Source organism: Ochotona curzoniae, unplaced genomic scaffold (assembly GCF_017591425.1).
Source record: "Ochotona curzoniae isolate NIBS_2020 unplaced genomic scaffold, NIBS_Ocur_1.0 contig_3622, whole genome shotgun sequence".
In the NCBI taxonomy this organism is placed as follows: domain Eukaryota; kingdom Metazoa; phylum Chordata; class Mammalia; order Lagomorpha; family Ochotonidae; genus Ochotona; species Ochotona curzoniae.
The window spans coordinates 2,548,462-2,573,167 of record NW_024465926.1 but is presented as its reverse complement, the minus strand read 5'-3'; the positions used below and the strand labels follow the sequence as shown (position 1 = coordinate 2,573,167).

General features: G+C 62.0%; 1 protein-coding gene across 2 annotated transcripts; it reads left to right on the top strand.

Moving 5' to 3' along the window:
• The first annotated feature begins 407 nt into the window (after positions 1–407).
• NECAB2 (N-terminal EF-hand calcium binding protein 2) lies at positions 408–21,282 on the top strand. Of its 2 annotated transcripts, XM_040982026.1 has the most exons (13): positions 414–635; positions 2,806–2,830; positions 7,852–7,960; positions 9,411–9,436; positions 9,529–9,626; positions 15,319–15,455; positions 16,901–17,019; positions 17,116–17,195; positions 18,267–18,320; positions 18,475–18,587; positions 20,420–20,497; positions 20,821–20,912; positions 21,254–21,282. In XM_040982026.1, exons 1-13 carry the CDS (start codon positions 423–425, stop codon positions 21,280–21,282), a joined length of 1,173 nt encoding a protein of 390 aa, XP_040837960.1. In that variant the 5' UTR covers positions 414–422. The 2 variants fall into 2 exon arrangements, with proteins under 2 accessions (XP_040837961.1, XP_040837960.1); XM_040982027.1 differs by lacking the exon at positions 18,267–18,320 and having other exon boundaries at positions 408–635.
• Positions 21,283–24,706: the final 3,424 nt, after the last annotated feature.

Sequence of the window (24,706 nt, the reverse complement as noted above, 5' to 3'; positions counted from 1 at the left end):
CGCGGGTCCCCGAGTGGCCGTCGGCAGAGGGCGCTCCCGGCCCGCTGGTCAGCCGCGCTCCGGCCCCTGCAGCGGCGCCACGAGTGGGAGGAGGGACTTCGGGGCCAGCGGGGGACTTTGAGGCAGCCCCCGGCGAAGCCCCCCGCCCCCCAAACCCAACCCCACGCTCACGGGCAGACGCCCCTCCGTCCACGGCCGGGGCTCCGGTGGTCAGCAGGCCCCGCCCCCGCGGGCAGCCCCCTTGGCCGCGCCCGGCTGGCGAGGGGGGGCGGCGGAGCCGGGCACGTGGCTCGGGGTCCGGACCCCCCCACGCCGCCCGCGGGGACAAAGGGGCGGGGCGCGCGGGGAGGGGGTCGCGCGGGGGCGGCGGCCGGCCAGCCGGCGGGCGGGGGTCGGCGGGCTTCCGGGCGGCGGCGGGCGCGATGTGCGAGCGGGCGGCGCGCCTGTGCAGGGCCGGCGCGCACAGGCTGCTCCGGGAGCCGCCGCCGCAGGGCCGGGCGCTGGGCGGGCTGCTGCGCTGGGTGGGCGCCAGGATGGGCGAGCCCCGGGCGCCGCTGGTCCCCGACGCCCCCGCCGGCCCCGCCGCGGACCCCGGCCCCGCCGCGCTGCGCGGGGGCACCGCCGTCATCCTGGACGTGAGTACGGAGCCCCGCGCCCGGCTCCCCTCCTCCTCCCCGGCCCGTCCTTCCCCCGACTCCCAGCGGGGCAGGACCCTGACCCACCGCGCCCCTCTGCGACCCGGGCCGCGAGCCCCCGGCCCCTCCCTCTCCTCCTGGGGACCTGCAGTTTCCCAGAGTGGGGACCCTCGAGCACCGTCGCCTGCGCTGTCCCTGCCGGGCCCTTGCTGTGGCTCCCCCGGGACGGTGGACCGGAGACCCCGTGCGGGGGGGTGGTCGTCCCCTGGGGTCCCGCCCTTCCCGGGTCCCAGCCCCGGGTCCCAGCCCCGGGCAGTACTTTAGAAAGGTCCAGCCCTCCTGCCCTCCTGGACACCTGGCCTCCAGCCACCCATTGGGAAGTGAAGCCCCCCGCCCCAGCTCCCATGCTCTCCCCTCCTTTCCTCAAACCCCTGACACTGCCACCTGCCTGCCCTCAGCGCCCCATCCCTCCCCTCCCTGGACCTCAGGGGTCTTCCAGGGGTCCCTAGACTTGCCTTTCACCCACCCCACGCCCACCACGGAGGCCCCCACCTCCGCGAACAGGCTCCTTCAAGGAGCAGGCTGGGGCCCCGTGGATGGGCAGCGGGTTTCAGGGAGGGGCGTATGGAGGTGGGGAGGGGCGTGGGTGTTTCCTGCGTGGGCGAGTGAACACGTGTGGGGACCATGAGTAGGGACGTGGGCTGGGTCTCCCCTGTCCCAGTGCCAGGAACTGTAGAAGGGAGGCGGTGGTGGGCAGGACAGGGGGAGCCCCAGACTGGCAAGCACACTTGGCAGCTGCTGGGCAGCGCTGCGCCCCATCCCACCCCAAGGCCTGCAGCGCTGATGTGCTGGGCTGGGCCCCGGGATCCCCACTGCTCCGGCTGTGGCCAGGCAGGGAGCCCTCCACCCCCGCCGGCCACCTGGGGGCCTCCCTTCCCTCAGCTGCCCGGAAGGAAGGGGAAGGTGAGGGGGTGGGGTGCCCCATGGAGGCTGGAGCTGGGACTGCCTGCTGTCTGCTGTGGCCGTGGCCTTGGCGTGTGTGACACTCAGGTCCTAGCAGGATCCGGGAATGCCCAGGTCAGGGCCCCTGCATGGGCAGGCAGGAGCAGGGGTGTTGGAGGGCCTGGGTGGGCAGAAGAGCCGGCCTGCCTGCCCGCTGCATTGCCTGGGCACAGGGTCCAAGCAGGAGGAGGATGTCAGGGCAGCTTTCCCTGATCCCCGCTTCCACAGGACTCCACACAGGCGCCCCTGGCCCGCCAAGCACGGCTCTGTCTACTGCTGGGGGCGGGGGTACAGTGTTGGGGCATCCTGGGGGATGCTGCCAACTGCAGAGCAACTGACCAGGGTCAAGGCCAACTCCCCCTTGTCTGGGGGTGTGGGGCACGGGGGAGGAGGGAGCCTTGCTGAACCCACCCCACCTGGGCTCAGCTTCCCGCTTGCTAAAAGCAGCCAGCTGGATTGGGGGGGGGCTGCCCTGGGTGCTTTGGAAGTCAGCATGCTGGTGACCTGGTGCCCAGGGCTCTGGTGCAGGGCTGACGTGGGGTCGGGGTGCAGTTCCCACAGGCTCCCAGGGGAGCCCTGTGCTTCAGGACGCCCCCTGCCCCCAAGAGCAGCAAGGTCTAAACACTCAGCGGCAGGTGTCTGCGTTTGCCTTCCCTGGAGGCTGCAGAATGGCCACACCTGTGCCTGGCCAGGGTGGCTTGGCGCTCCCGGAAGCCGGAAGGGGAGGGCTGCTGGTGTTAGAGCTGTATCCGGGGCTTCGGGCCGCAGGCTGGTCCAGGGCTTCCCCTGGGGTGCTGCTGGGAGTGGATTAGCAGGAGTTACTCCAGTTGAGACTGGGGGTCTGAGCTGCCCCCCGGCTCGTCTCTGTAGTTATTTCCCTGGGCAGAAGGAGGCCGTCCACCTGCAGCCGTGCTTGGGGTGAGGGCACGCGTGGGCACACAGGCCCCAGTGTGGCCGAGGGCTGCTGGCGCCACGGGGAGCAGCTGCCTCGCCTGGAGCCCTCCTCTCCACGCCCCGGGGCTGCCTGGCCCCCTTCCAGGGGAGCTTCTGGAGGAGGGGCAGGGGAATTGGCTGGAAGAGCAGGACCTCCACACCCAGGTGGAAGCCTCTGGAAGGTGCCTGCCTGCCCAGCCCGGCCCAGGCTGACTCCACTTCTTTCCTCTAACAGATCTTCCGCCGTGCGGACAAAAATGGTGAGTCGCCCTTTGGGACTGGGGCAAGGAGCAGGGACTGGCCCCAAGGGTGGGAGGCTCGCGTCCTGGAACCAGGAGCACAGGGCGCGAAAGTCGCCGAGCCCGATGCTGCACAGCTGTGTGTCTTGGTTTGCTGGCTTGAGAAATGGGTCCTGGTGGTTCTGCCTTAGCGGCTTGCTAAGCTGAGCGGCTTGCTCAGGCTTGTGTCCATGCTCGTGGGGGAGGTACCTTGTCTGTGCTAAGTGCTTGCAGCTGTTCCACAGCCCTCACGTGGCTGGGCCGGGCCGGGGGAGGGGGACAGAGACCACTCTTGCTGGCCCCAAATGTCAGGGCACTCGCCCTCGCATGGCCCAGTGGCGTGAAGGAGGCCCTGGTTCCCCGGCCGTTAGCGGCCCATCCGTGCCCGAAGGGGGCCAGGGTGCCACAGAGTTCAGAGGGCGGGCACAGGAGGGTGCCCCGGCTCACACCCCCTGGGGAAGCAGGTGTGAGCCTGTGTTCCTGGGGTGGTTGCCCCCTCCGTCCCCCACTGTCCTCTGGTGTCTCCACCCCCTCATCCTGACGCCAGAAGCCATGCTGGCAGGGGCCTGAGCACAGCACACAGCAGCGTGGGCTGGAAGGAGCTGTGTGGGGGCACGGACAGGGCTGACTCAGGCTGGCCCGGAGGGCTGTGGGAGCTGCTTTTCTGTTTGTTTTAAACATTTGTTTATTGATGTGAAGGAGTTAAAGGGTGTAGTGTCTGTTGGTTCACAGTTGGTGCAATGACCAGGGCTGGGCCTGTTAAAAGCTCCTTCCGGGTCTCCCACGCAGTGCAGGGGCCCAAGGACCTAGGTCCTCCTCCACTGCTTTCCCAGGTGCAGTAGCAGGGAGCTGGACCAGAACTGGAGGTGCTGGGCTCAAACTGGCACCACCACACCCCAGTGCTGGCCCAGCAGGAAGGGTCTAACATGATGGTGTTGCAGGTGGACAGGAGTGGGAGACCCAGGCTGCCAGTGGGAGGGGGTCTGACCTGACAGGCTCAAAGAACAGGGGTTCGGGGGCTAGCCTGGCGTGGAGACTGCTGTGACACACTCCTGCTTGGCCGGGGTGGAGCCTGGTCCCCAGGGAGGGCCAGGATGTGGGCCCCGCCTGGCCGCGGCTCAGGGGCAGGCAGTGGTTTCCTCCAACACGGCAGGTCGTTGGCTTTGTGGAGTTGCCACCACAGGCTGCGCAAACGCTCGTCAGCAGGGACACCTACAGGCTACTCCAGGGCATCAGCCGCTCGTCTCAACTTGTCTCATTGGACGGAGACCTGGGTGGGTGATGGGGCTTCACCTTCCAGCCAGATGTCAACATGTGACAGGCAGCTTGGGTGCGAGGACCCTAAGGAGCCTGGACAGGCAGGGGATGGAAGCTGTGCCAGCACCCCAGGTGTAAACTGGCCCTGGGTGGCATTGGGTACAGGAACCACATGGCTTATGCTGGGGTCAGTGCCTGGCCTCAGTGTGCCTCAGCTTACCGCTCTGTAGAATGGGAGTGGTAGTACCATGTGGGACCTGGGTGTAAGGGAGACCCAGGAGTGAACCCTTGGAGCGAGCCTGTGTGCACTGCGGCCAGGCCTCTAGCTGCAGCCCCACCCCTACCCTGTCTACACAGCTCACAGCCACGCCCTGGAGGTCTTGGATATCACAACTGGGTTGGTTTGTTGTTGTTGTTGTTGCTTAAGATTTATTTATTTTTGTTGGAAAGGTAGAGTTGTAGAAAGGAGAGCAAGTGAGATCTTCCATCCGCTGGTTCACTTCCCAAATTGCCACAACAGCCAGAGCTGAGCCAATCAGAACAGGAGTCTCTTCTGGGTCTCCCACATGGGTGCAGGGTCCCAAGGCTTTGGACGATCCTATGCTGCTTTCCCAGGGCATGACCAGGGAGCTAGAAGGCTGGTGGAGCAGCTGGGACATGAACTGGCGCCCATATGGGATGCTGGTGCCTATGGAGAATTAGCCAGTTGAGCCATCATGACTGGCTTCTGTGGATTTTCCGTGGTGGGTTCTGTGGATTTTCCGTGGTGGGTTCTGTGGATTTTCCGTGGTGGCTTCTGTGGATTTTCCGTGATGGGTTCTGTGGATTTGCCGTGGTGGGTTCTGTGGATTTTCCATGGTGGGTACTGGATTTGCCGTGATGGGTTCTGGATTATCTGTGGTGGGTTCTGTGGATTTTCCGTGGTGGATTCTGGATTTTCTGTGGTGGGTTCTGTGGATTTTCCCTGGTGGGTTCTGTGGATTTTCCATGGTGGGTTCTGTGGATTTGCTGTGGTGGGTTCTGTGGATTTTTCGTGGTGGGTTCTGTGGATTTTCCGTGGTGGGTTCTGTGGATTTTCCGTGGTGGGTTCTGTGGATTTTCCGTGGTGGGTTCTGTGGATTTTCCATGGTGGGTTCTGTGGATTTGCCGTGGTGGGTTCTGTGGATTTGCCGTGGTGGGTTCTGTGGATTTGCCGTGATGGGTTCTGTGGATTTTCCATGGTGGGTTCTGTGGATTTTCCATGGTGGGTTCTGTGGATTTTCCGTGGTGGGTTCTGTGGATTTGCTGTGGTGGGTTCTGTGGATTTGCCGTGGTGGGTTCTGTGGATTTTCCATGGTGGGTTCTGGATTTTCTGTGGTGGGTTCTGTGGATTTGCTGTGGTGGGTTCTGTGGATTTTCCGTGGTGGGTTCTGTGGATTTTCCGTGGTGGTTCTGGATTTGCCGTGATGGATCTGTGGATTTCCGTGGTGGTTCTGGATTTTCCATGGTGGGTTCTGTGGATTTTCGTGGGTTCGATATCGTGGTGGTTCTGTGGATTTGCCATGGTGGGTTCTGTGGATTTTCCGTGGTGGGTTCTGTGGATTTTCCGTGGTGGGTTCTGTGGATTTGCCATGGTGGGTTCTGTGGATTTGCCCTGGTGGGTTCTGTGGATTTGCTGTGGTGGGGTCTGTGGATTTGCCGTGATGGGTTCTGTGGATTTTCCATGGTGGGTTCTGTGGATTTTCCATGGTGGGTTCTGTGGATTTTCCATGGTGGGTTCTGTGGATTTTCCGTGGTGGGTTCTGTGGATTTTCCGTGGTGGGTTCTGTGGATTTGCCATGGTGGGTTCTGTGGATTTTCCGTGGTGGGTTCTGTGGATTTTCCATGGTGGGTTCTGTGGATTTTCCGTGGTGGGTTCTGTGGATTATCTGTGGTGGGTTCTGTGGATTTGCCCTGGTGGGTTCTGTGGATTTGCCGTGGTGGGTTCTGTGGATTTTCCGTGGTGGGTTCTGTGGATTTTCCGTGGTGGGTTCTGTGGATTTGCTGTGGTGGGTTCTGTGGATTTGCCGTGATGGGTTCTGTGGATTTTCCGTGGTGGGTTCTGTGGATTTTCCGTGGTGGGTTCTGTGGATTTGCCGTGATGGGTTCTGTGGATTTGCCGTGATGGGTTCTGTGGATTTGCTGTGCCTGTGGTGGGATTCGTGTGGTGGATTTTCCGTGGTGGGTTCTGTGGATTTGCCATGGTGGGTTCTGTGGATTTTCCATGGTGGGTTCTGTGGATTTTCCGTGGTGGGTTCTGTGGATTTGCTGTGGTGGGTTCTGTGGATTTTCTGTGGTGGGTTCTGTGGATTTTCCGTGGTGGGTTCTGTGGATTTTCCGTGGTGGGTTCTGGATTTGCCGTGATGGATTCTGTGGATTTTCCGTGGTGGGTTCTGTGGATTTTCCGTGGTGGGTTCTGGATTTGCTGTGGTGGGTTCTGTGGATTTTCCGTGGTGGGTTCTGTGGATTTTCCGTGGTGGGTTCTGTGGGTTTGCCGTGGTGGTTTTGGCGTCTTGGTTGTGTGGGGTTATTTTGGATCGTCCGATCTTGGAAGTTGTAGATCCTCCTATGAGCTTGGAATTTGAGCTGGGGTCACACAGGGTGGCGTGAGACCCCCCCCCCCAGGCACACATGCGTCCCAGTCTCTCCCTCCAGGCCCTTAGGACTTTGTGCTTTAAGGGACAGAGGGACGGCAGGTGCAGTGACAGCTAATCAAGGTATGTGGGTCGAGCTGGGACAGGGCTCTGGAGCAGGGACAGACACACAGCCATGTCTGAGAATGACCCCCTGCTCTGACCTGCACACGTCAGCCGTGTGTGCTTGCCCAGGCTGTGCCCTGCAGAAGGGCACCCTCCTGAGGGGACAGACTCTCTCACGTGCCTGTGCCCTGAGGCTGGGCCCCTCCCCTCTCTCACACTCCTGTCTGAGCCACACCAGGGCATCAGGTGTCCTTGTCTGGGTGCTTGTCCACTGCTCCCTGGGGGCAGTGGAGGGGTCTGTGTGTGTGGGTTCTTCCCTTCTCCTGGAACCTGTGGCCCCTAGCAGCCAGATGCCCCAAAGTGGGACAGGTGAGCCCTTGGTTCCCTCAGGAGCTGCGCTGGCCACAGGACAGGACTGGGCAGGGTGCTGGTGGCGATCCGCGGGCTCTCCTAGAGTCCTGATCTGCCTGAACCACCTGCTGTGGGGACCTAAGGTGACCTGTAGTGTCCCTGGCAGGTGCTGTGCCTGGAACAGCAGCATGAGGCACAGGGAGTGGAGAGCAGGACAGGAGGCCGGTTCCTCCCGGACCCCATGCCAGGACTGCCTACAGTGGCCCAGCCTGGCCCAACACCCCTTCCTTTGTGGGCTGGCTCCCCAACAGCTGCAAGCAGGTGGCTCAGGCCAAATGGTGCCAAGGCCACCGGAGACTCTTGGAACCCTGACTTAGGGTGGGTTGGCGGACAGGCGGGGCCAGCATCTTGGCATGTGGCTGTGTGTGCTATTCTGATCTACCTGCTGCTGGTGCCAGGATCTTGGGATGAGTCGAGTGATGGACAGTGGCCAGACAGGGCAGTGGGTCAGGGCTCAAACCCCGTGTCACCTGTGGGCATGGATCAGCATCGCTCCAAGGCTCGGGTGTGAGCTGACTGAGTGGGGGATGGATGGAGTTGACCGGCTCGCTGCCAGCTGGGACCAGGCTTCCCTGGGTCGGCCCCTCTCACACCCGCGGGCTGCCCTCCTGCCCACAGATGATGGGAAGCTGTCGCTGGAGGAGTTCCAGCTGTTCTTCGCGGACGGCGTCCTCAACGAGCAGGAGCTGGAGTCGCTGTTCCACACCATCGACGCCGACAGCACCAAGTGAGTGAGCAGGCGACTCTCTGGGTCCCGGCGCGCTGGCCTGGCAGGGCAGCGTGTGTGGGCCAGGGGCGTGCACCCTGAGTTCCCTTCTGTCCCTTTCCTGACTGCCTGTGACGTAGCCTGGGCTGACGAGAACCCTGTTTGAAAGCAGGCTGTGTGGCACTTCCTTAGCCCTGACCTTGGCAGCCACAGCCAACCTCTGACTCACTCTCGGCCCTCCCCTGCGCCTCGGGGCCCACCACGGGCTCCTGCTAGATGAAGTGCAAGCGGCCTCTGTGCATGTTCCAGCCCCGACGCTGCTCTGAGCCTTGTCCTTGGGGACCCTCTGCTACCTGTGCCGCCTCACCTGTTTTGTGACAGGACCAGGGCCTGTAGGTCCGCTCAGGTGGGGAGCACCAGAGCTCCCGGGGGGCTGCCTGAGCAGGTGTGATCATCTGGGGTCCCCTGTGGCTAGAGGATTTCTGAACCAGCAGCGGCCTCCAGGCTGTTTGCAAGGGTCCCATGTCAGGCGATGGACTCTACGGGCTCTGAGGGTCCCTGGGCCTTGTAGGGCTTGGCAGGTGCAGGTGCTGCCCTGGGGTTTGTTCCTGTCTTGGTGCTTGAGCCGGCAGGGTGGGGAGCAGGATGGGGCACGGAAGTGTTGCTTGTTGAGCCCTGTCAGGGGCGCAGGCTGCCCGCATCTCACACCAGGTCTGAGCGAAGACCTTGGTGCCAGCCAGTGTTCAGCCAAGTGTGAGTCATGGATGCTAGCCGCTTCGGGGCACTAACCAGGCGCTGTGCCCAGAGCATTTCACAGGAATCAGGGCAGCACATGGCACACTCACTGGAGCTAAACTAAGGGGCTGCATCCACAGGACCTGCCAGAGCCCTGTGTCCATTCGTGTGCTCTGGCCCCTGCTTTCTCAGACATCGGGGGGAAGCCTGCACCCCCACCTCCAGCCCTGGTGCATCCCTGTCCCATGCTGTCGGGGTGGAAGGCCTAGGGGCCGAGGAGGGGGGACCTTGGAGGCAGAGGCTGAGGATGGGGAACCTGGGGGGCCAGGGGCTTAGGATGGCGAACCTGGGGGGCCAGGGGCTGAGCAAGGGAGAGCGGGGGGGGGGCGCCCAGGGGCTGAGGAAGGGGGACCTCGGAGGCCAGGGGCTGAGCAAGAGGGGCTGGGTCGTGTGAAGTCATCCGGCACCCAGGAACCTGCTGCCTGCGCCAAGGGAGCTGTGCCAATGGCCTGTGCCCCCTTTCCCCTCCCCACCCCGAGTCCCAGCCCCTCCTCCTGCTGGGAAGACAGGGAGGAGGGGACCCCTGCTGGGTTCTTGGGGCGTCCTCTTCTGCCACACTCACTTGTCCAGGGCAGCCTTGAGGTGCAGGCATTGGGGTGGGCACTAGAGGACAAGCACTGCGCAGGCACCTGCTCAGGGCCAGGCCACACTGACCCCACCCTTTCTCTCCCTGCAGCCATGTGGACACCAAGGAACTGTGCGGTAGGTGCCTGGCTGTGTGCAGGGGGGATGGGCTGGGCTGCGTGGGAAGGGCGGATGCCCTGTGACCCCTGTCCTTTGCTCCCCGTCCCCAGATTACTTTGTGGACCACATGGGGGACTATGAGGATGTGCTGGCCTCCTTGGAAACGCTGAATCACTCGGTGCTGAAGGCCATGGGCTACACCAAGAAGGTCAGTGGGTGTGGCTGGGCTCATGATGTCACAGGTGGGCAGGGCAGGGGGCGATGTCCTCCCCGTGAGGGTCGGGTTGGGAATCCTTGGTCCCTCTCTCTGGGGTGGCACCCCCTGTTTCCTCCAGGGTGCACACGCAGGTGCCAGACCCTCTCAGCTCCTGCCACCTACAGGGTGCCAGGCTGGAGAAGGCGCTGGAGCTGCTGGCTGAAGAGAGCCAGAGGAGAAATTGAGGCAGGAGCCAGAGGAGGGCTGGACTGAGGCCCAAAGCTCCAGGCCACTTAGTGAGGGTACTGGGAGAGGGAGGGCCCACATGAGCAGCTGAGCCGGCAGAGCAGGGACCCGAGTACGTGGGGAGGCAGCTGCAGGACTGGAAATACCTGAGAAAGAAAGCAGCTCTGGGATGTTTCAAAAAGCGATGCTCAGAGCTGCCATGCACCCAGCGCAAGACTGGCTCCCGTGCGTGATGGAAGGACGTGGCTGGTGTCATCTAGGGTGTAGGTTGCACGTGAGGTCATGCTCCCAGGGGCTTGGGTGTGTACAGGTGCATAGGCCCTGAGGTACAGCCATAGGCCCCTGCAAGTGGGCCAGGAGCAAGACGTGGCAGCGATGCACATTCCTGCTGCAGACGGGCCCTGCCCTGCACCTGGCTGCTTCCGTCCAGCACCTCCCCATGGGAGCCTGGCTCTCCATTGTTCAGGGTACTCGGAGTGGTCGGGTGGACGGTGGGCTCCCCAGGGTGCAGGGCAGGTGCCCGCACGGCCCCCTGCAGCATCAGCTTCCACCTGTGTTCCGGGCTTGCAATGTGGAGGCTCCCGCAGTGGCCCTGCAGCAGCCGTGGCACCTGGCTTCAGGGCATGTTAAGTGGCTTTTGTCCGTGGAACTGCAGCTGTTGAGCTTGATTTGAAGTGCCCTCCCTGTGCCCACACGCTAACTCCTGCTCACAGTGGTCTGGCGCCACACGTGTGCTGTCAGCTACGCATGGGGCCTGTGTGCACCTGCTCTGAGCTCCCATCCCCTCCCTGTTTACGAATCCTCCTCAGCACCGCCCATGCTCAGGAGGCGGTGGGAGCCTGCAGGTACCTATCACATCATTGTGAACTGACGGCAGAATTTCTGCCAGGGCCTCGCCCTGCGCCTGGATTCTGCCCTCAGATCTGTGCCCGGTGCCTGTGCTCAAGCCTGAGGGGAACTTTGCTGTCCATCACGGGTGGCCAGTGCTTACCTCTGGGTCAGGTGCCGGGCAGACCGGCCCTGGGGTCCACTTTCTGCTGTTGAGGTCCTTCTGCTGTATTTATACTGTATCTGGCTAATTTAGTGCCGATTACAAGGCATGGTTCATTATTGGTTTCTCTTAGAAAACTGAAATGCTGCTCGTCAGGGGAGGGCTGTCCTGCAGGGTGATACCCTCCAGCTCCCTACAGCCAGGGCTTCGGCTTGCTTGGGATTGGTCCCGTTTCCTGATGTCTTACAACCTTGGCTGGACAGTCGCCTGCTCCGTTAACCGGCCCCAGCCACGTGTGTTCGGATCCTGTGAAGTGCTTCCTAACATGTCTACGGTTCCCGTTGTAGTTGTCCCCTCCTGCCCTGTCCCCTGGGTGAGCCGCCTGGCTGTGAAGTGAGTGCTCGATTGTGTCATGGCTGAGTCTGCAGTTGCAACAGTTTGCCATTGGGGATGTCCCCCTCACCGCAGGGACCCTAACGGGAGTGACGGCACCTTTGCTGAAAGGCCTTGGGGATTCTCTCTCATCTCTTGTTGTGTTGTCTTTAGAGCCATCCCTAAAAGGACCATCTCCTAAAGGGCTGGCATGGTGACTGTGGGATAAGCTGCCTGGGAGAGCAGCAGGGGATGGCCCAGGCAGGGGATGGCCCGAGGGCCCCTGCCTCCCATGTTGGGGGACCCAGATGGAATGTACCAGCAAGTGGAAAAGCTCTCCTCATCTCCCTCTGTCACTTCCCCTTTCTGACGGGTAGATGGATCTTCTGCAAGGCAGGGCAGCTGAAGGGCGCACAGGTGCGACCTCCCAGGCCAGGCCCGCATGCATTTCCGAGAGTGAGCTGCATCTCACACTCACACTGCTCCATCTCACACAGCATCTTTTTTTTTTTTTTAAAGATTTATTTTTATTATTTTTATTGGAAAGGCGGATATACAGAGAGGAGAGACAGAGAGGAAGATCTTCCGTCCAATGATTCACTCCCCAAGTGAGCGCAACGGGCCGATACTATGCCGATCCGAAGCCAGGAGCCTCTTCCGGGTCTCCCACGCGGGTGCAGGGTCCCAAAGCTTTGGGCTGTCCTCGACTGCTTTCCCAGGCCACAGGCAGGGAGCTGGAAGGGAAGCGGGGCTGCCGGGATTAGAACCGGCGCCCATATGGGATCCCGGGTGTGCAAGGCGAGGACCTTTAACCACTTGCGCCACCGCGCCAGGCCCTCACACAGCATCTTAAGGTCACTGTGGTACCAGGCCCTCGGGGGTCCAGGTGGAACCAGTAACCCAGCCGTGTTTCTTACCCGTTTTGGATTCACAAGGATTTCTACCTAACCACGCTGCTCGCGTCCTATTTGTCCTGTCTTGCCTGGTTAACTGCCTTCCTCGACTTGTCTGGCTCATTTCTCCCACTGCGTTGGGTCAGCATTGATCCGCCCGGCGCTCCCATCACTGTTGCAGCAGGCAGTTGGTGTGTGTGGACTTTGAGGTGATACAAGTGGAACATTGTGAATGAATCCAAGCTGTGGAGTGTGGAGCTTGGAGTACACCAAGGTCTGCTTGAGGGAATCTTCAGCTGCTGCTCAGCCAGTAAGGTCTGGGTGACTGCCCCAGCCCCCGACTGCCCCTGCCCCCCCGACTGCCCCTGCCCCCCGACTGCCCCTGCCCCCCGACTGCCCCTGCCCGGCAGGCTTGGCAGGTAAACACAGGGGGAAACAGAAGGAGGCAGATGGTCACCCCGTCTCCCGACAGTGGCTCCTGCAGCACGGGGCCTCCCGCCTCCTGCCCTGTTCTAGTGTTCCCAGCGTCCCTCTGTGCAGAGTGATTCTCCACTTTGTTTTTTTTTTTTAAAGATTTATTTTTATTATTTTTTTATTGGAAAGACTGATATACAGAGAGGAGAGACAGAGAGGAAGATCTTCCGTCCAATGATTCACTCCCCAAGTGAGCGCAATGGCCGATGCTATGCCAATCCGAAGCCAGGAGCCTCTTCCGGGTCTCCCACGCGGGTGCAGGTTCCCAAAGCTTTGGGCTGTCCTCAACTGCTTTCCCAGGCCACAAGCAGGGAGCTGGAAGGGAAGCGGGGCTGCCGGGATAGAACCGGCGCCCATATGGGATCCCGGGCGTGTAAGGCGAGGACCTTAACCACTTGCGCCACTGCATCGGGCCCTCCACTTTGTTTTAACCAAACATCCTAACACTCTTCCCATGTGACGAAAGCCTTCCAAAGACTCTGTGGTGTTACTGGCATCGCCTCTGTCCATGGTCAGGCACGCTAGGCTTATTTCCAAGGAATACTAAGCACCAGGCCGCTTCCCCACATTTGAGGGTGTTTCTTCTTTAAAACATTCGTAGTTATCTTGATTTGGAAGGCAGAAGGACAAAGAACTTTCATCTGCTGGGACAGAGACCAGGTGCCCACTCAGTCAGGGCCAGGCAGGAGCTCAGCCCAGCTTTTCTGCCTGGGCGTAGGAACCCACCTTCCCACCACTGTCCCCTGCCGCCTCCCTGGGTGCGCAGTAGCAAGAGGCTGAACCTGGATGCAACTTAGGGCTCAAATCCAGGTACTGGAACAGGGGATGCAGTGTCCTGGGTGTGGTCCTGCCTGCCTGCCTGCTGACGAGACAGGATTCCATTGATCCCAGCCTGGGCTATCCCAGACCTGGGCCCGTGCCCTCACCATGATGGTACTGCCCTGCCCAGGCTGTCCCGTGGACCTGGGCCCGTGCCCTCACCATGATGGCGTGGCCTGGCCTGGCTACCAGCAGGTCCGCTGTGCTTGCCTTATCCTTCGCCTGCTGGTCTTCAGCTGCCGGCTCTGTGCACGTTCCTGGTGAGCGTCCAGAGCACAGGGTGAGAATCCAGTTTTGCAGTTCAGTAGTGACTCCGCAAAACCACATGGAGTGGCACTGTGGCACTAGGGGTTAAGCCTCCGCAGCACTGGCATCTCACGTGGAGTGCTGTCACCCACCTGCTCCTGTGGAGTCCCTGGCCCCCGCCTGCACTTTGTCGCGCCACCTGGGGAATGAACCAGTGAATAGATTTGCTCCTTTCCCCACCCACATGTACTGTGCCTTTCAAAAAAATGAACGTTTACATGTTTAACTTATTTCCATTTTGTTTGAAAGGCAGGGAGATGGGCAGAGATCTTCCTCTGGTTCGCTCCCCAGAGGTCTGCACCAACTGAGGCTGGGCCAGGCAGTTCACACTGGCTTGGGCCCCGGCCTTTGAGCCGTCATGTCTCCTGGAGTGCTTGGCAGGAGGCTGCATCGGAAGTAGGGGAGTCAGAACGTGGACCAGGCACTCCCACGGGACAGGTCGTCCACTCGGCAGGATGCCACCCATGGATCCTGTGTCTAGACTTGGCTAACGCAAAGCGTTTTCTGTTCCCTGGGGGAACAGGAGTGATTGGGATTGGGGCTGCTTACCGAGTGCTGTATAGCTGAGAATTCCTGAGGCTGGCTCCTATCCCGTGACCTCACTGCCTGGCTGCTGGGCTCCCCGTTCCTCCTCTTGACCCCTTCCCACTTGGAGACAGCGCCATCAGGAGCCTCCGAGTGACCCCCTGGGGCCTGCACAGGCGTTGGCCTGTCCCCTGTATGCACAGGCTGGAGTCTTGAAGACTTATCTTTCTTATTTGAAAGGCAGACACAGAGAAATGTTCCACCTGCTGGCACACCTCCCAGCCGGCCGCAGCAGACAGGGCTGGGCCTGGAATTGCGTACATGGTGGCAGGGGTCCCAGCACTTGGCCATCTGCTGCTGTCCTGGGGGGGAGTGGAGCAGCTGGAACACGAACCTGCACTCCTTCGGGTGGCAGGCATGCTGTCCTGGGATTTGGGTTCTAGGCCTGCTCCTTGGTCGGCTCTGTAGAACTGTCCTCAGTGTAATGGCCTTGTGGGGCCCCTTCCGGGAGCACCAGCTGGTCAGTGGCCAACGCTGCAGAGTTCACTTTTTGTGAACCATGAGGTGTCTGGGAGCCTTTTTGTCTGGATGAGTGAGGTGAGCTTGTCTGCCACCTGGGTAGGAAGGGCAGGGCTCGTCCCATGCCAGGCTGCCGTTACTGTGCCCACAGCCTCGGCCCTTTCCAGGATCCTCCATCCCGCACAGGCCGTCAGGGCACCGTCTGGTCACTTCCTCACCTGGCTTCCCTGCCCCAGCCTCTGCCCTGCCTCTCCCACTCTGCAGTTACTGCTAATTCACTCCAGTCAGAGTGATGCATGGCTTCGTATGCTTTCCTGCACAGCTCTGTGCTCCTGGCTCTGCCCGGAGTTCCCAGGTATCAGGGCCACTGGCTGAGGCAGAGGAAGGGCAGCATAAGCTCCGGGGGCACCTGGAGTTCAGCCACGTGGTTGTCCTCTCCTTGCGGGCCCTGGGTGAGCCTGTCTGCCCCGGACCGCCGCCCTGCGGGAAGATGCTGGCCCCAGTGTGTGGAGGGCCAGCTGTAGGTATGTCTTCAATGTGCCCCCTCTGTCTTCCACAGGTGTACGAGGGCGGGAGCAACGTGGACCAGTTCGTGACCCGCTTCCTCCTGAAGGAGACAGCCAGTCAGATCCAATCGCTTCTGAGCTCCGTGGAGAGCGCAGTGGAGGCCATTGAGGAGCAGACCAGTCAGATCCGGTGCGGGAGGTGGGCGGGCCTCGGGCGCCTGCCTGCCTGCCTGCCTTGCAGCGTTTCTGTAGCTGCTGCTACATGCATCTCCCTGCGCCTCTAGTGGCCCGGCTGTGTCCTGGGGCAGTTGCACCCCTCGCCCCATAGTTCCCAGTAAGACTGCTGAGGATGTAGAAAGCACACACTGTGCAGTGAAGCCCTGCACACACAATGTTCTCCTGGCACAAGAGTGCACGGTCCATGTAATGCTGGCACTGTGTGCAGGGAGAGGTATACGGGCACCACGTGCCAGACAGGAAGCACCTAAAGCATCACACCTCCGGTGCCCATGGAGGCTGGGGTCCCGGGCCTGCTGCGCCCTTGCCGGGGAGGGGCTGGGGTCCCGGGCCGGCTGCGCCCTCGCCGGAGAGGGGCTGGGGTCCCGGGCCGGCTGCGCCCTTGCCGGGGAGGGGCTGGGGTCCCGGGCCGGCTGCGCCCTTGCCGGAGAGGGGCTGGGTCCTGGGCCGGCTGCCCTGGCAGTCACTGCACTGTCTGCTCAGTGGTGTGCTCTCCAGATATGCCTGCTGGGGTACCTGCTTCCTAGTCACCTAGGACTCCAGCTGCAATGCCTGCTCCCTGAGGCTGCGCCAGCTGATGCCATGCTGGGTCACAGCCCAGAGCACCACCTCTGTAGTTGGTGCAGAGCTGGGAGCCCTGTCTTGCCTGGACAGGCAGTTCTGCGGCATGGTGTCACATCTGATTCCCTGCCTGCAGCTCAGGCAGGCATTGAAGGGATCCTAAGTGTGGGCCTTGCGTAGAGGGGTGGCATGTGCTCCCCATGCCTCCCCAGCTGTGGGTACAGACGTCATATGCGTGGCATGCACAGCCCCGGGGCCTCCCCTGTCGGCCATGGTCCAGCACTGTGTACACCGAGCTGCAGACTGGCGTTGTGGAGGCTCAGCTGGCCTTCTCCTGTGGGGAACTGGGTATTCTCACACAGGCGAGAACCTTGCTCAGCCTTTCAGTTCATGCAAGATGAATTCTAGAACACATCGAGGCAGCAGGGGCAGGGGTCTGTGTGGGGTGTGTGTGTCTACACTTGCGTGTCTGCAGAGGCCAATGGCCCATTGCACGTGAGACACCGTTGGCAGGCCTGGCCCTACTGCATTGTCATCCTGTCATTGTCTTTATTTTTGGTGATTTATAGACTTGTCTTTATTGGGGGGGGGGGGGTGGAGGTACTTCCAAGGTACCAAACAGGCGATAGGCAGGGAGAAGGTGAACTGGTGTGGGGGCTGGGCCATGCGCAGGGCCCACCCGCAGCACCCCACCCCAAGGGAGCAGGCACAGTGGTCTTGGCGGCGAGTGGTTAGGCCAAGGCCCTGTACTGGCTGGGCTGGAGCTCGGGTTTGAATCTGGCTCCGTTCTAGAAGCTCTGGGCACTGCTGCCAACATCCTCCCCATCGCCCCTGCAGACAGAACCACAGCCAGTCCAGCCGTGACACAGCAGAGACCTGGTACCGAAGCCCCTCTCCACCTTATGCCCCCAACCACAAGCTCGTGGCTGCGGACCCAGCCAGGAGCCTCCCCTCTGGTGAGAGGGGGCAGTGGCCGGGGTTGGGCCAGCAGGGGTCCTGAGGAGTGGTGGGCTGGGCCAGGTGCACATCAGCAGCACCTGGCTCTTTCCTAGCCCCCCAGGACGTCAAGGAGCAGGGCCTGCAAGCCCAGGTCACCCGGCTGGCAGAATTGATCGGGAGGTTGGAAAGCAAGGTAAGCCTGGGCCAGGTCCCCTGGGGGAGCATGCAGCGGGGCAGGAGCCTCGGACACCTCACCCAGATGGGCGGTGGTGCTGAAATACAGCACTAAGGCTTGCTCCATGGCCGCTGCAGGGGCAGGTCTGGGGGCAGCAAGCCACTGGCAGGAGCTATGGTGTGCAGGGGCTCCAACAGCACCAGGGTACCAAGTGAGAGGCCGGGCAGCAGCCAGCAGTCAGATTCCCAGGCAGGACCAGGTGCAGCCATGGGTGACAGGGGCGTGAAGTGGCTGCACATGGAGGCCAGCCCCATGCTGCTGTGCGATGGAAGAGGACAGCCCAGAGCCTAAACCCCTGACTGGAGAGCCAGCTGGGACCCAATGAAGTGACATCTCAGTGGTACTGGTAGCACTTAACGTGGAGCCATTCTGACACTGCCTGGTAGGGAAGCTGCCCCCACACATGCCCCACCCTGTGCAGGCGACAGGCCAGGTCCCCGCCAGCTGAGGAGAGGATTTTTTTGTTTTACATCTGCCTGGGTTTGGTAGTTACCAAGCCAGGAGTGAGCTGCCCGGGTGGGAAAAGCTGGCTGGACCCTGGGCCTGGTTGTCATGGCAGCGCGGCAGGCGCCTCTGCAGGGAGGTGCTTTGAAGCTTATTTTTAGCACCACCCAGGTCGCCCTAACAACCAGGCTCATGCTAGCTGCTAACCAGCGAGTAACCTGGGTGTCCTAGAGCTGCAGCAGTCCACCTCTGATGGGCCCAGACCTTGGCACCCTGAGGTGTTACCGGGAGGATGCAGGCAGCATTGGTGCCCAGGGCAGGACGATAGCTCCCCTTTTCTGCGTGGCAGGAAGCAAGGGGACCATGCATCACAGCCCACACTCAGGCTGGCGAGGCCGAGAACCTGTGGGGTCTGGAGGTGGTCACACCCAGGACAGAGCCCTGGACTCCCTGTGGCCCCTTGGAGCTGAACGGGCAGCTTCCTGGTCTCCCACTGCAGGTCCCTGGGTCCAGAGGGCTTGCTGGCAGGCTGGGGGTGACCCTGAGTGCTGCCGTGTCACCAGGGCCACGTTGGGCTTGTTTCAGACGCTGTGGTTTGACCTGCAGCAGCGGCTCTCGGATGACGAAGGCACCAACATGGTGAGGCCCCTTTCCTGACCAGGTTGGCCGGGACCACCCCTTGCTTGGGTGGCTCTGGGCTCCACCAGGCCCTGGGGCTGCTGGTAGCTTTTGGGGGAGGGGGACTTTCTCTACCAGCCCCAGTGACCGGGCCCCACTCACTCTGGCCCCGCAGCATTTGCAGCTGGTCCGGCAGGAGATGGCCGTGTGCCCAGAGCAGCTGAGCGACTTCATGGATGCCCTGCGCCAGTACCTGCGGGGCACGGCCGGAGCGCGGAACTGCTTCCAGTGCGTACGGCGGGGACACACGCCAGGCACCAGGGCTTAGGCTGCTGCTTGGCATGGCAAGCAGGGGCTCTCTCATTAGATCTTACCTCCCATGCGCCTCCCTGCGTTCTCTGCTCTGTCCCCCCTCCTCACTCTCCCTCACTGCTCTCTGTAACTGGCTTCTGGATGTCAGTGTTCCAAGGCCGGTCCTCCTGAAGGAGTGAGAGCCCAGGTGTGGAGTTAGAGTGAGCGGGGGCTCTCCTCTGTGTTCCCTGGCATGCTCACTCAACTCTCTCCCTGTCCTGTCCCCCTCCCAGGTATGGCAACCTGCTCTCTCTCATCTTTCCCTCGCAGATCTAGCTCCTATTCTCTGCCTCTCGCTGGCTCCCTCCGTGCCTAAACACTTTTAAAGATTTACATATTTATTGCAAAGTCAGATATACAGAGAGGAGGAGAGACAGAGGAAGGTCTTCCGTCCAATGGTTCACTCCCCAAGTGAGCGCAACGGCCAATGCTGCGCCGATCCAAAGCCAGGATCCAGGAACCTCTTCCGGGTCTCCCACACGGGTGCAGGGTCCCAAGGCTTTGACTGCTTTCCCAGGCCACATGCAGGGAGCTGGATGGGAAATGGAGCTGCCAGGATTAGAACTGGCACCTATATGGGATCCCAGCACGTCCAAGGCGAGGACTTTAGCCGCTAGGCCACACCGCCGGGCCCTAACACTGTTTTGTGTTTTCTCTCACTGCGCTCTCAGAGTAGAGGGGGCTAGACAGGGAGGGAGCAGTGACACAACAGGGCACTGCACCAGTGAGAGGGGACAGAGAAAATAGCAAACCAACGAGAGCCGAGCGAGCAGTGCCAGTTAGAGACCAGGGAGCTAGACTTGCGGGAGAGAGAGAGGAGTGAGCAGTGAACAATGCAAAGGCCACTTCCCAGCCAGCTCCCTGCGTGTGGCCTGGGAAAGCAGAGGACGGCCCAGAGCCCGGGGACCCTGCACCTGCGTGGGAGACCTGGGAGGAGCTGCGTGTGGCCTGGGAAAGCAGCGGAGGACGGCCCAGAGCCCGGGGACCCTGCACCCGCGTGGGAGACCTGGGAGGAGCTCCTGGCTTCAGATGGGCTCAGCTCCAGCTACCGCGGCCACTTGAACAAACCAGTGGATGGAGGATAGTTCTGTCTCTTCTTATCTCTATGAATCTGACTTTCCAATAAGAGTAAATAAAATCTCAAAAGAATAGAGAAAGGGAAAACAGAATCTTGGAAATAAACAACTGTGACCCGTGAGGGAGAATGAGAGACCAACCAGGGAGTTAGCAATCTGAGGGAGAACGAGGGAATAGTGACAGAAGAGGGGGGACAGAGGCCCGTTAGAGGTGAGAGCGGTGACAGGTGAGAGGACAGTGTGAACACAGGAGAGACGGAGGGAGGGAGCAGATAGAGAGCGGGCACGGTCAGACCAGTCAGAGCACGATGGACCGGGGACAGATGAGAGACCAGCTCCAGGCTGGAGCCCCTGGCAGAGGACCTGGGCTGGAGCTGGCCCCACTTCTGTCCCTGCCCTGGGGCAGGCCGGACAGAGCTGCCCTACTGGGTGCCTCCGGCCCTGCCCACCACTGGGAGGGTCTGCCCTCCGTGCAGAGGCTCTGGCTCTCAGGCGACTCTGGGTGGCCCGGCCCAGCCGCCCCAGCATTGCTCTGGGCAGAGAAGCAGAGACCTGGGTCTGAGGGTGAGTGCAGCAGGCGTCCCCCTGGACCAGGCCTGCCCTTGACCCCCACAGACTCTTGGGTTGCCCTAGAGCAGGTGTGAGGGGGAAGTGAGGCCCCGTTAATCACCCCCTCTTGCCACTGTCGCTCAGCATTGCCGCCGTGAGGCTGTCGGATGGTGTCACCTTTGTCATCTACGAGTTCTGGGAGACGGAGGAGGAGTGGAAGAGGTAAGGATGGAGGTCCCGGACAGCCCCCCGAGAGCACCATCCCCCCGAGGCTCCCCGAGTCCCTGGGCAGAGGAAATGAACCTCCGGTGGCCTCAGCGTCACTGCCCAAGGCAGGCGAGAGACCCCAGGGACGGGAGTCCGTATGGCCCTGGACAATCCCCATCTTTTGTGGCTATGGGAGGATGCTGGCTCTGTGCCCCTGCCCCCCATCTTCCCACCAGTGAGCTTGGGGCTGCACCTCTCCTCACAGGCTTAGCACGGTGGCCTGGCCCTGCACCCTCCTTCCCACGGTGCCCTCACCCCCCCCCCCACCCGGGTTACAGGCACCAGCAGAGCCCCGAGTGTAAGGCGTTCCGGCATGTTAAGGTAGACACGCTGAGCCAGCCTGAGGCCCTCTCCAGGATCGCTGTGCCAGGTACCAAGCCCTGCCTTGGGGCAGCTCTCAGGGCATTGCCCACTCCCGAGGAGGGGCCACAATCTCCCCTCCCTGTCCTGTGGGGTGGCATGGAGGCCATGGGTGGGAGTCCCACAACCAGGGTACCAGGCATGCTGGGGAGAGTGGCTCCCCGCACCTACCCCTTGCAGTCTGTGCAGAGCTGGCACCAGATGAAGGGGACATGGCCCTGTGGGATGGACTCTCCTGCTAGGCAGCAGGTGGAGCAGCAGATGCTGGCCACGGGTGGTCAGCTGGGACAGCGGGGCCCAGCCGTTCCCCTGTGCCCACTCTCTGCCACATCTCTCTGCTGCCCTTTCCAGCTGCCTGGTGTAGCGTGGCCCGGGACTGACCCTCCCGTGACCTGCAGCTGAGGAGCCCGTGGCCCAGCCCCCTGTTCCACAAACACACCAGAACGCCCTCTCCCTGCTCTCCTAAGAGGGCCCGGCGCCCCGCTGCTCCCCGACAGCCTGGGGGGTAGGGCCGTGGGCAGCCACTGTGGCCTTCCCCTTGGCTCCCTGGGAGGGGTGCAGCTGCCTCTGCCCCACCGCCACTTCCTCCTTCCTGGTAGGAGCTGTGACCCCGTAGTGCCCACCCTGGGCTCAGGCCTTAGAGCTCACATAGCCAGTGCCACGCAGCAGGCCACCACCGTGCACCCAGGCACCCAATAAACACTGCTTGGGAACGGCCGCAAACTGTCTGTTCTTTCTTTGGAAGAGCCACGCGTGGGCGTTAGTTGGTGGCAAAGGGCAGCTGTGTTCCTGCCCTTGAGCTGTGGGTGGGCAGCACCCCCATGCAGAGGTGGTGTTGTCAATGACCAGGCTTGGGCGGGGCACACAGGGCGGAGACCCCCGGAGCACCCTCGGGGTCTGTGACGCACAGGTGTGAGGGTGGGCACGGAGGGTGAGGCTCATTGCATGGACAGAGCATGGCCCGCCAGCTTCCCCCGACCCTGACACTTGGCACTGCTGCCCTCAGCCAGTGAAGGCACAGTGTGTGTGCAAGCCACGCCCAGGCCACTGCAACAGGGCAGGAACACAACACCCTGTGCTGAAGGGGCTGGGGTCTGCGGGACCACTGTGCCTTCAGGCCCAGGCCTGGTCAGCAGCACAGACTCCCACACAGGCTGCACATGGCGGAGCGTGGGCAGGGAGGAGAGCATGGGGCCCTCGTCTCCCCCACACTAACAGGAGTAGCCCTGCACAGGAAGCCCACAGTGCCGGCCCAGAGCAGCGTGGGTCAGGCCCACGAGGGCGCCAAGACACATGCTCCCCTGCCCGTGTGGGCCTGGACGTGCCAGCCACAGGGGCCTCTTCTCTGCGCCAGCCCCTCAGAATCCCTAGGGCTCCTGCACTGCTGCCCGGAGCTCCTGATCCTGGGCTGCCACCCGGGCATGGCCACAAGCACAGGATAGGAGTGGTGGAGTGAGGTGGTGACAGCCTCCACTTTCCCCTCTGAAAGCAGGCAGTGGCCCCTGGTGAGAGCAGGGGCCGAGCACTGCTGGCAGCACCAGCAGGGTCCCCACCACGGTGCTGAGGAACCCCGTCACTGAGCGCAGTGTGCCATGCCTCCCCTCGTCTCCTGCCGCTGGCCCACACTCTGCCCGCGTGCCCTCAGGGCTCAAGTTGGAGCGGGTGCCTTTGGGTTCACTTCCTGCCCAGGAGGCAACAGAGTGCCTTCAGTCACACCTCGGTATGTGGTCCTCTTCTGCTCCGCTCCCCCACCCCACCTTGCTGCCCTGGACAGGTGATGGACTCCACAGCAAACCACTGGTTCAGGCAAGACCCAGAGCCAGCTGGCAAACTGCCCAGGCCCCCACTGATGTAGGGGAGTGACTGTGTGTGAGTTCATTCAGGGTGGCTTGGGTCCTGCTCAGCTGTGTACTGATCCGCTTGCCCTGCACTCCCCTCCTCTCCCCGCTCCAGGGTGTGGGCCAACCCCAGGACAGAGGCGGAGGTGGACACAGCCCGGGCACGCACTCCAGCAGCAGGCAGCACTGGGAAAACACCGCCCAATGAGACACACAAGCACACGTCCCACGCAGCTACTCCACTTACATGAAGCGTGCACACAGGCGGATCCTGGAGTCAGGGCAGGGACAGCCAGGGCCAGAGGTGATGGGAGAGTGAGTGAGGCACCACAGTGCAGCACCCCGAGGTGCTCCCCAGCCAAATGCTACATTAAGAAGTCCCTATCCACTCACCAGCATGGGTTGGCTGCTTCAGTTCCACTTGGCCCCGCATCCAGACCGTGCCTGCAGGGCAACGCCCAGGGCTGGGCCTTCCTCAGCCATTGCCTGTGGGCAGGTGCTTTCTCAGGCACCTGCCGCTCTCTGCTCAGATCAGGAGGCACTTGCTAGGCCATGGCACAAGTGGTGTCCCACAGGTTGTGATGCTCCAGCACAGTCAGGACAGCGAGCCAGGCCACGTGCCCGGGGCCTCGCAGTGCCCGGGGCCTCGCAGTGCCCGGGCAGGGGCAGCTGTCCTTAGCTTCCCTGTGGAGGGCACTGAGAGGCTGTGAGGAAGAGCAGCAAGAAGCATGCGGACACAGGAGGACCTGCACCAGGCACTGGCAGCTGGGCCTTACCAGGGCCATTCAGCTGGGGGTGGGGGCTGGGCAGCAGGTGGCTACCTGCAGAATCGGCCTGGAGGTCCTGCAGGACACCAGGTCCCCCAGCCTGCACCTGGTGGGTAGTCCCTGGATCACTCTGTCATCTCAAGTCAAAGGTGACACCCTGTCCTACGTGAGGCTAGATCCTCACCACTCAGGTCACAGGCCTGAGCTGGAATGTCAGTCACCGGAGATGCCCCGCCCTCGGCCCCAGGCCACTTTGCTCACGCAGCTTTGATCCTCTCCGGTGAGGCCGTTAGACCCTATTTCCCCTTTCTCCTTGGCTACCGAGGCTCCATGAACCCCTGGCAAACTTCACCCAATCTTCTGAGGTGCCCACTGTGGCTCGGTCCTCAGGGTGAGCCACGAGGGTCGTGGGAAGCCTCCGCTTGGCTGGTGGGGAAGCATCCCTGCAAAGCCTCACGCATTTCCTGGACCCGGACTCACATCCTTGGCTGTCTCAGACTCCAAAGTCAGGGCTTGCCTGGCTGCGTGCGTGGGCCGACCGTGCAGTTCTACATGCTTGCATGTAGTAACACGTGGTTACTGCAGGCCCCTGCACACGGGTCTGCGCCAGCCCCGCCTCAGTGCCCGGCACTGGAAGCAGGCAGGGCAAGACAAACAGCTGAGTGACAGCCACCCTCCTGGCTTGTGCCCAGGTGACCAACACCTGGTGAAAGCCATCCTACCCTCACCAGGGGAACAGTGTGCCAGGTCACAGGGTCAGTGGGTGAAGAGGTGGAGCAGGGCCCCACATACCCCACACAGGGTCAGGGGCAACCCTGCGGCCACAGCCCCTTGCGGGCCCTGGAGTGCATGACAGGACTGACGCCAAGCAGCTCTGATCCCAGCTCTTCACACCAGAAGCCTCGGGGGTCTCAGCTGTGAAATGGGCATGTGCCAGGGAAGCAATGGGGCAGGAAGGCAGGGACCCCACTCTGTGCTGTGTTGCAGGTAGGGTCCCACCAGGCGGTGCACGGAGACCACTGGGGCGTGAGTGGGGAGACACAGTACAGTGACAGAAATACGCCAGCACAGCCGTGGGTCAGCCAGACAGCTCTGGGAAGAGGGCAGAACCACCAAGTTGTAGCCCTAACAGGAGACAGGTCTGCAGTACAGAAACTACAGCACATGTTCTTAATGCACATGTGGCCACAGGCTGGCAA

Bases quoted from the DNA above. Each gene is read 5' to 3' on its own strand.
- NECAB2 (XM_040982026.1), top strand. From the start codon at position 423: ATGTGCGAGCGGGCGGCGCGCCTGTGCAGGGCCGGCGCGCACAGGCTG. The intron at 17,196-18,266 runs GTAAGCCTGGGC...GGCTTGTTTCAG, and splicing joins TCGGGAGGTTGGAAAGCAAG to ACGCTGTGGTTTGACCTGCA. The intron at 20,498-20,820 runs GTAAGGATGGAG...CCCGGGTTACAG, and splicing joins ACGGAGGAGGAGTGGAAGAG to GCACCAGCAGAGCCCCGAGT.